Raw genomic sequence first — 13,805 nt, forward strand, 5'->3', positions numbered from 1 at the left:
ATTAGAGCAGTTCAGCCGGGTGTAGTAGCTCAGACCGGTGATGGATCAACTATGTCTGTCGATGCCTTGTAGAGGTTGGACAGGTTCACCAAACTGTTCACTACTATTTATGGCGGTACATCTTCAGAGGATCCACAGGATTACTTAGACAGTTGTCATGAGGTTCTTCGGAACATGGGTATAGTGGAAACCAATGGGGTCGACTTTGCTGCTTTCTGTCTGTCAGGTTCCGCCAAGAAATGGTGGAGAGATTATTGTTTGGCCAGACTAGTTGGATCACCAACTCTCACTTGGGACCAGTTCTCGCAGCTATTTCTTGAGAAGTTTCTTCCCGTCACTCATAGAGAGGAGTACCGCAGACGGTTCGAGCGTCTCCAACAAGGTTCTGTGACTGTCACCCAGTACGAGATGAGGTTTATTGATTTGGCTCGTCATGCTCTTCTGATACTCCCCACCGAGAGAGAGAGAGGGTGAGGAGGTTTATTGAGGGACTCGCTCAGCCTATTAGACTACAGATGGCTAAAGAGACAGGTAGCAAGATTTCTTTTCAGGATGCGGCCAATGTAGCCAGGCGGGTTGAGATGGTTTTAGCTCAGGGTAGCGGTCAGGGATCTAATAAGAGGCCTCGTCATTCTAGCAAATTCAGTGGTGCCTCGTCTGGAAGCAGGGATTCTTTTGGTAGAGGTCATCCTCCTAGGCCCTTTCAGTCAGCACTTCAGGTTTCTCACAGTGCCCCAGGTGGCCGTGGTTCTCATATGCAGTATTCTGATCAGTTGCCCTACAGTGCACCACCAGTTCCTATCAGTGCACCTCCGCTCCAGAGTTTTCAGGGTGGTAATCCAGGCCATCAGGGTCAGTTTCAGGGTCAGCAGTCTCAGCAACCCAAGTCTTGCTATACTTGTGGTGATACGAGGCACATTGCTAGGTTTTGCCCTCGAGCCTCAAGCAGTTCTCAGCACCAGAGTTCTCGTGCTATGGTTCTAGCATCGGGTGTTTCACCGCCTACTCAGCCAGCTAGAGGTAGTAGTAGAGGTGTTAGAAGTAGAGGCCAGGCCGCTATAGGTGGATGTCAGGTAGCTAGAGGTGGAGGCCATCCAGTAGGAGGTCGTCCTAGGGATACAGTTTAGAGTGGTGGGGCTCAGCCCCGATGTTATGCTATGCTAGGCAGACCTAAGGCTGAGGCCTCCGATGCAGTTATCACAGGTATGGTTTCAGTGTGCAGTAGAGATGCCTCAGTTCTATTTGATCCAAGGTCCACATATTCTTATGTATCATCTTATTTTACCCCTTATCTGGTTATGCCTCGTGATTTTTTTAGTGCTCCTGTATATGTGTCTACACCGGTGGGCGATCTATCATGGTAGATCGTGTTTATCATGCTTGTGTAGTCATTATTGGGGGTCTTGAGACCCATGTAGATCTCATACGTTTCGACATGGTAGATTTCGACGTCATTCTGGGGATGGATTGGTTATCCCCATATCATGTTATATTGGATTGTCATGCCAAGACCATGAACTTAGCATTACCGGGGTTGCCTCATTTGGAGTGCAGAGGGACTCCTGATCATTCTACCAGCAAGGTTATCTCATATATGAAGGCTCGGCGTATGGTTGATAAGGGATATTTGGCCTATTTGGCGTATGTTCGTGATTCTAGTGCTGAGGTTCCTTCTATGGATTCTGTGCCCGTTGTTCGTGAGTTTCCAAAGGTATTCCCTTCAGAACTGTCGGGGATGCCACCCGATATGGATATTGACTTTTGCATTGATTTGGCTCCAGACACTCAGCCCATTTCTATTCCGTCATATCGTATGGCCCCGCCAGAATTGAAAAAATTGAAAGAATAGTTGCAGGACTTGCTGGATAAAGGCTTTATTAGACTGAGTGTCTCGCCTTAGGATGTGCCAGTGTTGTTTGTTAAGAATAAGGATGTGTCGATGAGGATGTGTATAGTTTATCGACAGTTGAACAAAGTCACCATCAAGAACAAGTATCCATTGCCGAGGATTGATGATTTGTTTGATCAGCTTCAGGGTGCCAAGGTATTTTCGAATTTTGATCTGAGATCTGGCTACCATCAGTTGAGGATTAAGGCATTCGATGTCCCTAAGATAGTTTTTCGCACTCGATAGGGGCATTATGATTTCTTAGTGATGTTATTCGGGTTGACAAATGCCCCAGTAGCTTTCATGGATTTGATGAACTGAGTGTTCAAGCCTTATTTGGATTCCTTCGTGATTGTCTTCATTGATGATATTTTGATTTATTCCCGCAACCGGGAGGAGCATGAGCATCATCTTCGAGTCGTTCTTTAGACTCTGAGGGATACTCAATTGTATGGTAAGTTCTCGAAGTGTGAGTTTTGGTTGAGTTCGGTTGCATTCTTGGGTCATGTTTATCATCAGAGGGTATTCAGGTGGATCCTAAGTAGATTGCGACAGTCAAGGACTGACTTAGACCCATATCAGCTACAAAGATCTGTAATTTCTTGGGCTTGGCGGGTTATTACCGTCGGTTTGTGGAGGGGTTTTCATCTATTGCAGCCCCGATGACCAAGTTGACCCAGAAGGGTGCCCAATTCAGGTGGTCGGATGAGTGTGAGGCGAGCTTTCAAAAGCTCAAGTCAGCTTTGACTACAACGCTAGTATTAGTTTTGCCCACAGGTTCAAGGCCATGTACTGTGTATTGTGATGCATCGCGTATTGGACTTGGTACAATGTTGATGTAGAATGGCAAGGTTATTGCATATGCTTCGCGATAGTTGAAGATCCACGAGAAGAATTATCTAGTTCATGATTTGGAGTTAGCAGTCATTGTTCACGCGCTGAAGATTTGGAGGCATTACTTATATGGCATGTCATGTGAGGTATTCACGGATCACAAGAGTTTGCAATAATTGTTCAAGCATAAGGAGCTAAATGAGGCAGAGAAGGTGGTTGGAGCTGTTGAAAGACTATGATACCACCATCTTGTATCATTCGGGGAAGGCCAATGTAGTGGTTGATGCTTTGAGTAGGAATTCAGCCAGTATAGGTAGCCTTGCGTATATTCCGGTCGGTGAGAGGTCGCTTGCTTTAGATGTTCAGGCTTTAGCCAATCAGTTTGTGAGGTTGGATATTTCTGAGCCCGACCGTGTTTTAGCTTGCACAGTCATTCGTTCTTCATTGTTTGAGCGTATCCGAGATCGGCAGTATGATGACCCTCATTTGCTTGTCCTTAGAGACACAGTGCGGCACGGAGGTGCCAAACATGTTATAGTTGGAGATGATGGAGTTTTAAGGATGCAAGGTTGTATTTGTGTGCCTAATGTGGATGAGCTTCATGAGTTAATTCTAGATGAGGCCTATAGTTCCCGATATTCTATTCATCTAGGCGTTGCTAAGATGTATCAAGATTTGCGGCAACATTATTGGTGGAGGAGGATTAATAAGGACATTGTTGCCTATGTAGCTCGGTGTTTGAATTGTCAGTAGGTAAAGTACGAGCATCAGAGACCTGGTGGGTTGTTTAAAAAGATTGAGATTCCTGAGTGGAAGTGGGAGCGTATCACTATGGACTTTGATGTTGACTCCCACGGACTCAGAGGAAGTTCGATCTGTATGGGTTATTGTTGATAAGCCGACCAAGTCAGCACATTTCATTCCTGTGGCAGTCTCTTATTCTTCCGAGAGGTTAGTTGAGATCTATATCCGGGAGATTGTTCGTCTTCATGGTGTGCATGTGTCTATCATTTATGATCGAGGTACGCAGTTTATCTCGCATTTCTGGAGGGCAGTACAATGTGTGTTGGGTACGTGAGTCGAGTTGAGCATAGCATTTCATCCTCAGACGGATGGACAGTCCGAGCGTACCATTCAGATTTTGGAGGATATGCTCTGAGCATGTGTCATTGACTTTGGAGGTTCGTGGGATCACTTCTTGCCTTTAGCGGAGTTTGCCTGCAACAACAGTTATCAGTCGAGCATTCAAATGGCTCTCTATGAGGCTTTATATTGTAGGCAGTGTCGGTCGCCGGTTAGATAGTTTGAGCCGGGAGATGCTCGGTTGTTGAGTACGGATCTAGAACAGGATGCCTTGGACAAGGTGAAAATCATTCAGGATAGGCTTCGTACTGCTCAGTCCAGGCAGAAGAGTTATGCTGACTGCAAGGTTCGTGATGTGGCATTCATGGTCGGAGAGCGAGTGTTGCTCCGGGTGTTGCCCATGAAGGGCGTGATGAGATTTGGGAAGAAGGGCAAGCTAAGACCTAGGTTCATTGGTCCTTTTGAGATTCTTGATCGAGTGGGAGAGGTGGCTTATAGACTTGCGTTGCCGCTGAGTTTATCCGTTGTGCACCCAGTGTTTCATGTATCTATGCTTTGGAAGTATCATGACGGTCCATCCCACGTGTTAGACTACAACACTGTCCCGTTGGACAAGGACTTGACCTATGAGGATGAGCCAGTAGCTATTCTAGACCGCCAGGTTCGTGAGTTGAGATCGAAGAAGTTCCCTTCAATTCATATTCAGTGGAGAGGTCAGCTTGTCGAGGCAGCTACCTGGTAGTTCAAATCCGATATGCGGAGCCGAAATCCCCATCTTTTCCCCGACTCAGGTACTTCTTTTCTATGTCCGTTCGAGGACAAACAGTTGTTTTAGAGGTGGAGGATGTGATGATTTTCGGGTCAATTTTGTGTTTTGAGGCCTTAAAATCCTCCTTTTGACTCACCTCGATTTGCGTGTGCGGTCCGGGCGTATATCCGAAACGCTTTTATGTGGAAATTTGATAAAAATGCTAATTTTGCCTTAAAAATTAAATTTAAGTTGACTTCGGTCAATATTTTGGGTATACGGACCCGGACCTGTGATTTGACGGTTCCGGAGGGTCCGTGGGAAAATATGGGACTTGGGCGTATGCCCGGAATCGAATTCCGAGGTCCCAAGCCCGAGAAATAAATTTTTGAAGAAAATTGTTTAACTTAAATTTTAAGAGTTTTTAGAAATTTAAATGTATTTGAAATTGATGGTATTGGGCACGTATTTTGGTTCCGGAGCCCGGTACAGGTCTTATATGGTATTTAGGTTGAGCTTGTAAAATTTGATAAGAAACGGACTTGATATGACGTGAATCAGACCCTCGATTGTTAAAATTTGAACTTAAGAGTTATGGAGATTTTTCTTTAATTTTGATGCTAAACTCGTAGTTCGAGATATTAATTTGGCGATTTGATCGCACGAGTATGTCCATATGATATTTTTGAGTTAGTATGCATGTTTGGTTTGGAGCCTCGAGGGCTTGGGGAAGTTTCGGATAGGTTTCAGGGTGTTTTGGACTTAGGATTTTCTGCTGTTTTGCTGCTTCTGGTGTGCTGGTGTATTGTTCTTCACGTTCGCGAAGGAACTCTAGCGAACGTGAAGAGTAAGTCTGTCTAAGGGAATTTTTCCTCTACGCTAACGCGAGGCTCAGGACGCGAACGCGAAGCATTGGGGGAAGGGATTTTACCCTACGGGAATGCGACGTAGGTCTCGCGAATGCGAAGGTTATGTGGGGTTAACCGTTCGTGAATGTGAAGAAGACCTGGCTAGTGAATTAAAAACAAAACCAAAAAAGGGAATAAGCCATATTTTCATATCTCCTTTCCTAAAATCATACCTTAGGCAATTTTTGAAGAGCAAATTCAATCCCAAATCATAGGTATGTGTTCCTAAACTCATCTCCTTCCTTTTCCATCAACACACATTGGATTTCTAGGCTTAAATATTGTTCTTCTATGGTAGAAATTAAGGATTTGGGTAGAGTTAGGGCTTTTTCAATAGTTGGAATTTAGACCTCGTTTTGGGATCAGTTTTGAAACTAATTGCATATTCGGGCTCGTGGGTGAATGAGTGATCGGGTTTTAGTCCGAACATCGAGTTTTGACCAAGCGGGCCCGGGGTCGATTTTTGACTTTTTGGGAAAAATGATAGAAAACCTATAATTAAGCATTGAGTATGAATTCTTTAGCATTTATTTATGTTGTTTAATTAATTTGGGCTAGATATATGTAAATTGGAGGCGAATTCTAAAGGAAAAGCGGTGTTTGAGGCTTGAGTTGGCCATGGAAGTTCGAGGTAAGTGTTTGGTCTAATCTTAGCTTGAGGGAATAGGTATTGTGCTTTATTTGCTATGTGCTAGTGTAGTGTACGACATATAGGTATGGTGACGTGTATCTATACGTCGTTGTCAAGCATGCCCGTGAGTCTTAAATTGTAATTGTGGTGTTTCTTACTAAGTACTACAAATGCCTAAATTGTTGATTCTCCGTGTTGTGCAAGACTTATGATTATTTTTCGTGGTATTTGTTTATTGTTGAGCATTGGATCCAGTTAAGATTTCACTTGTGAAGTTAATTGTTGGTACAAGTTTGGTTATAGCTGATTCTCTTGCCGGGACGTATTTATTTCTTACTGTTGGTTCCCTTGCCGAGATGTGTCTATTCTTGTTGATGACTCCCTTGCCGGATTATTGTTGCTATTATTTGGGTGAGGAAAGAGATATAAAGCACGAAGGGTAACGCCGTGCACATTTATATTTATGCATTTGGTGAGGAAAGAGTGATAAAGCACGAAGGTTGATGCCTTGTACATTTTTATTGATATTGAGGCATATGGTGAGGAAGAGAGATAAAGCACGAAGGGTGACGCCGTGCACATTTCTAATAATTACATGGTGAAGAAGAGAGATAAATCACGAAGGGTGATGTCGTGCACATTTTCATTACTTGATTGCATTGGTGAGGATCAAGAGTAAAAGCACGAAGGGTGATGTCGTGCACTTATTGCCTGTTTGTTTTGACTTCTTGTTGTTTTCAGTTCAAATATATTAATTGTTTTATTCCTCTATTATTGTGATTCTTTATGTTGGTATTTCTACACAGCATGTTACCCTTCCCTCGTTACTTTGAATTACTTTTATTACTATCATTTTGTTAGATACTGTTTAGATGCAGGTTATTGGTTTGTTATGTCCTAGCATCATCACTACTTCGCCGAGGTTAGGCTCGACACTTACCAACACATGGGGTCGGTTGTGTTGATACTACACTCTGCACTCTTTTGTGCAGATCTATGTACTGGAGCATACAAACCTTAGCTAGGGGTTGCTGCCTTCAGTCCATCAGGAGACCCGAGGTAGTTCTGCAGGCGTTCGCAGGCCTAGGCGTCCCCTCCCTATCTAGTTTTCTTCTGTTCTTTACTATTTTAGAGACAAACGTGTATTTATTTTGTTTGTACCTTATTTGTATTATTCCTAGATAGTCCATGAGATTGTGACACCTGTTTTAGGTGGTTATGTGTATGGATTCACATTGGTATTAGCTTAAATTATTAAATTTCTTTCTTCCGCATTATTATTTTCTATTGTTTATGACTTGTTGACTTAAAATTGTTAAGCGGTTAAAGATAAAAAGGGTAAGTTAATCGGAATAGTTGGCTTGCCTAGCTTTCACTAGTAAGTGTCATCACAACTTCCGAGGGTGGAAAATCCGGATCGTGATAAAGAATAAATTTCACCTAATCCCTTTAACTTGTTGAGTTGGGAAATAATACTCCACTCTCCCTTTGACTGGGCTAAAGAATTTCCTTTGACCTCAAAATCAAAGGCTAGCAGCTTGTTTGGATGGTTGTTCCCCATTGTATCGTATTGTATTCTTATCCCAAAACAATATTTGTTTTGATTGTTTCATTAAAATCGATTGTATTGAATTGTTAAATTCATTTTTCGGAACAATGAAAAAGTCCCTTTTTTTGAAACAACTGATTTCGTATGGTGGGATTGTTTCCTATTTTTCTTTCTAATTATGCCCTAACTTATTACTCCATAATTCTATTTTACCCTTTAGCTTTTTTTTTTTTTTTTTTTTGCTATTTTAACTCCAAATCTCCAACCTATGACCTACTTTATTTTTTTCCAGAACTTCTGCCGCCAACATTAAAGGTGTTTGCCGTATTCAGTTTTATTTTTTCTCCTAATTTGCTTTTAACCCAATTCTAATTAGCTATGCTCCTTTGTTTTGCCTTCTTCTATCTCTCTCATTTGTTCTGCTTTCTTAAGGTGTTTTGCATTCTTCTGCTTTGTTTTTTAAATTATTTTTACGCATAATTTTTGATAAATTTAATATTTAAACAATTGAGGGTATTTTAGTAAACTTATCAGTTATAGTATAGTACGATACAGTCAAACTAAACAACAAAATATTATTTAACAATAACAAACAATACAATCTATCCGAACAATGTATTCATAAAATGATACGATACAGTACGATACAATATAATATAATATATTATAAAACGATGGGGAACAGTGATCCAAAGAAAGTATAAATGAGTGACAAAATCCTCAAACCCTCACCTAATATGAATTAAATCATGCATTTTTCAGTAGTTAAAAGTTTAAGCAATAGTATTGTACAACAATTAAATTTCATACCTTTCTTTTCTTTTGATTTTGAAAACTTATTTTGCTTCAAAGGATTTTTATGTAGAATTTTAAAATTTAAATTAACTCAATGTACTTTATTAATTTGTGTTATAGCTATTGTTGAAGATATTATTATAACTAGTTGATTTTTTTTGGTAAAGCATTTTTCCTATTATTATGCCATTCCACATATTTCAAGGTTTAATTAGTTTTAAAAAATATCTAAGGTAAAATTATGGGTGTTAACCGGACGGGCAGTTCCGGGCTCGACATGAAAAAACACCCCCATCCGGTTATTGTTCTGGGCTAATTAGTGGGCTGGATAAATAGGATGGTAACGGGTTGGAAAATTTCGGTCTAATTAGGGCCCGTCCGGGTTCGGGCTTAGCAGGTCCGGCCCGGGCCGGGTTACTTATTTATTTATATTGTAGCATATTTTATTTTTCTTATTGAGTATTATTGATACCTAAGAGTTTGCAAACTTTTAAGGCTTAGAATTAAAGTTTAAAGTTTTAAATTTTAAAATTTGAAAGTAAGTGGCTACAAAAAATTATTTAATAAGACCAATAGAAAATATGTAAGGATCAAACTCCGAAGGCTTTCATTTTATATTTTTATTGAATAATAAATAATACTTCAAATTAATTTACATGTTCTATTTTGATTTTTTATTTTTGATCTTGCAACTTAAAAGTTTACAACAATTATAAAAATAAAAAAGAGTACATCACATTTTTTGCATCATTTTCGTAAGTTCATCCATGTCAACATGAGTTTCTTGGTTTCCGGCATTGCTTGAATCAGAACCATAAACCATTATATCTCCAATTTTTTGGTCCTCTTCTTCATCTACCTCTTCACGCCCTTGATGTTGCCGTTATGATCTTATCCAATCTCTGAAGCACACTAGAATTTCCAACGCGTTGCTGCTCAGTGAATGACAAGTATCTCCTAGTTGCTACCTTGCTTGGCTAAATGCGCTCTCTGATGCGACTGTTGAAATTGACACAATTAGCACGTCTCGAGCCATGGTCGAAAGAACAAAAAATTGATTTGAGTTGCTCCTCCACCAACCCAGCGGTAGAAATTCCTTTGTGCGGGTCTCTAATGACTTTTGCTGGTAGAATTGGAGTTCATCAATATTTCTGCTACTGGTTTGTTGATGCTCTCCTAGTGTAGACCAAATCAAATAATCTTCAACACCATCATTATCCTCCAAAGCACCGGTCCAAAATGTTGAAACTGAACTTTAAGGAATATTTGCATCTACAGCAGCAGAAGCATCAACAATGTTAGCATAATAATTATATAAAGTTTGTAAATATTTGTGTAGATCAAAAATACAAGTTTCAATATTAGGGGTTTCAGTTGGTCCAATATCCATATAAACATATAAAGCAATGATTAATTGGCGACAAGTGACCATTTTGATAGAATGGTTTAAGATAGCACCAATTGTGTAGAAATATTTCTTAAATTTATCTAGCTAAGATTTAACAACAGAAATATATCCTTCTTTCTTCTTCAAATTATAGAGTAAAGGAGAAATTTCAGCAATATGAACTAAACCATTTGCAATAGTAGGATAATAAGCTCGAGAAAACTCAAGTGTTGCCACATAAATTTTTTTACAACATCTTCAATGACATCCCAAGTTCTACATGTTAACAAACGGTTAGGATCGGTACAACGAGAATTAGCAATTAAGTTATAGACATTTAACATTTATAACAACATCTTAAGAATAAATAAGTATAATTCCACCTAGTAACTATTTATTCAGGCATGAGTTTTGATTTTAGTCCAGAATGTACACATTTTCCCTTAAATGCATTTAATCTAGTACTTATATTATTTCCTTGAATTACACCAACATCTCTTCTAACTAAAGTGATCTCATCTATAAATCATTCAAGGCCACCCTTCACAATCAAATTATAATTTTGACATGCACACCTAACATGAAATATTTCAGGAAGTGGTGGGTATAGATGCAATTTTAATATTGTAATAGCAGCATTGTTGTTAGAAACATTATCAACTGACATACACAAAAAAAAAATCTGCAAGATTGTAAAATATAACAACTTCATGGATAATATTACTTATAAATGCACCAGTATGACTTTGATCTTCATCATATTTAAAAGCAATAATACGTTTTTTCATACAAAAAGTATCATTTATCCAATGTCATGTAATAGTCAAATAATCATTTTCATTTACAGCACGACCAATATCAGAAGTAAGAGAAACTCTACAAGAAAGACGGACGAATAAATAACGGATATACGTCTGACATTATCCAAAAAGCTTAAAGTTATCAACTCTACAAGTACTTTTAGGAATACCTTTAAATAAAAGGTTATAAATTCTTTGAATATAAGTAACAAGATATGGTGAAGCAGCAAAACTAAAAGGTAAACAACCTAAAACAATCATTTTAGCTAATTCTTCCAGATCTTTCACTATATCGTATTTACCATTAAACCGCCAGTACCCGGGTTAAGTCTTTGTTACCCACCTTCCTCATCAGCACCCCATGCAATAGGGTGGTTATCTACCATGTGCCAAAGAAGTTGACCCGTTCCCCCTGCCTTACCTCTGGTCTCATGTTTATAAACTTCCTTACAAATTTGACATCTTACATAATTTTTATCTTATTCTAGTCTTTCAAAAAAATTTCAACACTAACTTCTTAATCTTCGATTCTTCTTAATAGGGAGGGGAGGCCTACCTGTATTACCACGACCTCCACCCCTAACATTTTGAGTTTGACTAGCATTACCAAGTATAGCTGGTGGTGTTTCAAGATTATCAAGTGATTGAATATCATCTAAATTATCATCTATACTATAATTTTCTTGAAGTCGCTCATAATCTACATTTTAATTTTCAGGTGAACTTTCATAAATATGTGTAAAGCTACTAGAAGAACCAACACCACCTCTTGATTTTTTAGAAGTTTTACTCTTACTACTACCACTCCTACTAGTACACGTTTTTTTGGCTGCTCTAAATATATCCACTATGTAAATTAAATTAAAAATTCTAAATAATAAAATAATAATATACACCAAAGAAGAGAAAAAGATTGAACAAGTGTACCGGTATTCCGAATACCGCACTAAATTTGATATTAACTTCAGTTGATACTTGATATTTGATGATTTGAATATTGATATCACACTTCACTTGAATACTTGATATTTGATAATTATAATTTTGTAGTGACTAAAGTAAATATTAGATTGAACTTGAAATAATAAGTAATTGAGAATTTAAGAGCAATAAGCAATATTATCAAGAGTGAATTGAGAGAGAATTAGAGTAGTAAGAGAGCAAATTGTGAGAAAAAGTGAAGAAGAAGGGGGGCTATTTATAGTTTTTAAAAGGTTAAAATTATAATTTATCAATTATTAGGGGCGGGGGCTATTTTCTTAAGGGGGTAGGCCGAAATGACTATTGCCCAACGGTCATTTTTGAATTTGACCGTTGGCAACGGTCCAAAAATTAAAATTAAAATAAAATTTTACAACGGTATCCGGGCTGGACCGGGTTGTAACTCGGCAAAAATACGGTAACGGTTAACCGGACTAACCGGGTTCCGGGGCACCGGTTACCAAAATTTGTTCATTCCCGCCCAACCCTCCCCAACCCGTCCCTACCCCCAGCTTACCGGGCTGAACTGGGTCGAATCGGACTGTGATTGGGCTGGCCCGGCCCGATTAACAGGCTCAGGTGAAATACAAATGATAGTTTCGTTTTATTGCCTATGGAGGGGGGTTTACTGTCCAATTGGAAAATAGCAGGGGTAATTGTAGCGAGTGAAATTGTGCTGTGTCAGTTTGTTAGCGTCGTGCATGGAATATGCAGTTAACTGATCAGTACTACAGCCTACAAATACCCCCCCGTACGAGCTGTGCAACCTGCTCATTGAAACCCTAGCTCTTTTGAGCTTAGCTTTTCTTTGCCTCTTTTTCTTCCTTTTAACCTTCTTTCCTTTGTGTTTGGAGATAGAAATCTTCCATGGCTGATTTGAACCAAGAACTGAAAAGTCTGGAGGTGGGCATTAAGCGAATGGAGTCGCAGCTTCAGTTGTTTGTTGCTGGCAACAAGCAGCGTCTCGATAAGCTTGAAACAAACCACAACCAGCTAACCTCCATGTTACACTCAATCATTAACAAACCCCCGAAAATTAAACTCAAATTCCCCGAATTTGACCTTGAAAACCTAAAGGGATGGATATTCCGACGCAACAACCTGTTCGACCTTTGTCAAATTCCAGAGCATAAGAAAATGGCATATGTTGCCCTGAACATTAAGGGTGAAGCTTATATTTGGTATCAATGCTATTTTAAGGACAATGGAGGATCGGTTACTTGGGAGAAATTCTGCGTTGACATCTGTTAAAGGTTTGGTCCTGAACCCATGGATGTAATGGCCAAATTTAGGAGTCTTGAACAGACTGAGGAAATGGATGTTGAGCAATACCTATTAAGTTTTGAGAAGGTTCAGTGCGACATGATTGATGCCTATCCCGGTTTACAGGAGATGTTCTACTTGTCGTGTTTTATTGCAGGCCTGAAGCCAGAAATTAAGACTATGGTGGATATGAAAAACCCGACAAGCATTATTGATGCCTTTAAAGTAGCTAAGCTACAGGAAAAATACCTTATAGCCTTAGATGAGAAGGAGGAGGAATGAAGAAGTTATGAATGAACAAGAGGAAAAGTGAGACCCTGCATCTTAGAAGTTAGAAGTCAAGTTAAATTTAGGATAGTTATGAGGATTAAGATGAAATTTTCTCCTAAAGTCAGTTTTCCGACTTGTTTAGCCAATCTGTATTTTTCTTCTTCTCATTTATGTGAATTTAGAGGAGTTTTTGAAAGTACCTGCAGGTTGAAGGGTGAGAACTGAAGCTAATCTCTGTTTATTTACTCTGTAATAGGTTATCCTCGGAGGAATGCATTTTAAAATTTGTCTTATGGTTAAATAGAGTATGAGTTGTTGAATTACTGATTCTCGAGTTTCGTATTTTTTTCTGGTCATTTGGAATTGTGATGTTGTCTTTGCTTGTGATATTTTTGGCTTCCGGTATAGTTTTACTTTTTAATAGGTGAAGTAAATTCATTATAAAGAAACAAGAAGGTACTATAAATGTACTAGTTCTATAGCTGCCTGTATAATTCTCAATAAAACAGGAAACGACAATTGAGAGAAGACCACTGCTTCTAAAAGAGTATATCTGCTGATATAATTGAATAACATGGAGCAGAGAGTTAAATTTATGCATTAGCTAGCATCCACTTTCTCAAATCATCAGTTCACCTTTCAAATCTGTTGGTCCTTGGACACTTAAC

The 13,805-nt window shown here is 39.1% G+C and overlaps 1 protein-coding gene across 1 annotated transcript; it reads left to right on the plus strand.

The window, feature by feature from the left end:
- Window positions 1-174: 174 nt before the first annotated feature.
- LOC138876378 (uncharacterized) lies at window positions 175-4,547 on the plus strand. The gene is made up of 5 exons (XM_070155292.1): window positions 175-413; window positions 926-1,073; window positions 1,319-1,582; window positions 2,990-3,387; window positions 4,127-4,547. Exons 1-5 carry the CDS (start codon window positions 175-177, stop codon window positions 4,545-4,547), a joined length of 1,470 nt encoding a protein of 489 aa, XP_070011393.1.
- The last annotated feature ends 9,258 nt before the right edge of the window (window positions 4,548-13,805 follow it).

Source organism: Nicotiana sylvestris, chromosome 1, assembly GCF_000393655.2.
Source record: "Nicotiana sylvestris chromosome 1, ASM39365v2, whole genome shotgun sequence".
Classification (NCBI taxonomy): Eukaryota; Viridiplantae; Streptophyta; class Magnoliopsida; order Solanales; family Solanaceae; genus Nicotiana; species Nicotiana sylvestris.

Excerpts from the sequence above, each read along its gene's own strand:
- LOC138876378 (XM_070155292.1), top strand. The coding sequence starts at position 175 with ATGGGTATAGTGGAAACCAATGGGGTCGACTTTGCTGCTTTCTGTCTG. Across the intron at positions 414-925 it reads GTCACCCAGTACGAGATGAG|GTTTTGCCCTCGAGCCTCAA; the intron begins GTTTATTGATTT and ends GCACATTGCTAG. Across the intron at positions 3,388-4,126 it reads CATCTAGGCGTTGCTAAGAT|GCAGAAGAGTTATGCTGACT; the intron begins GTATCAAGATTT and ends TGCTCAGTCCAG.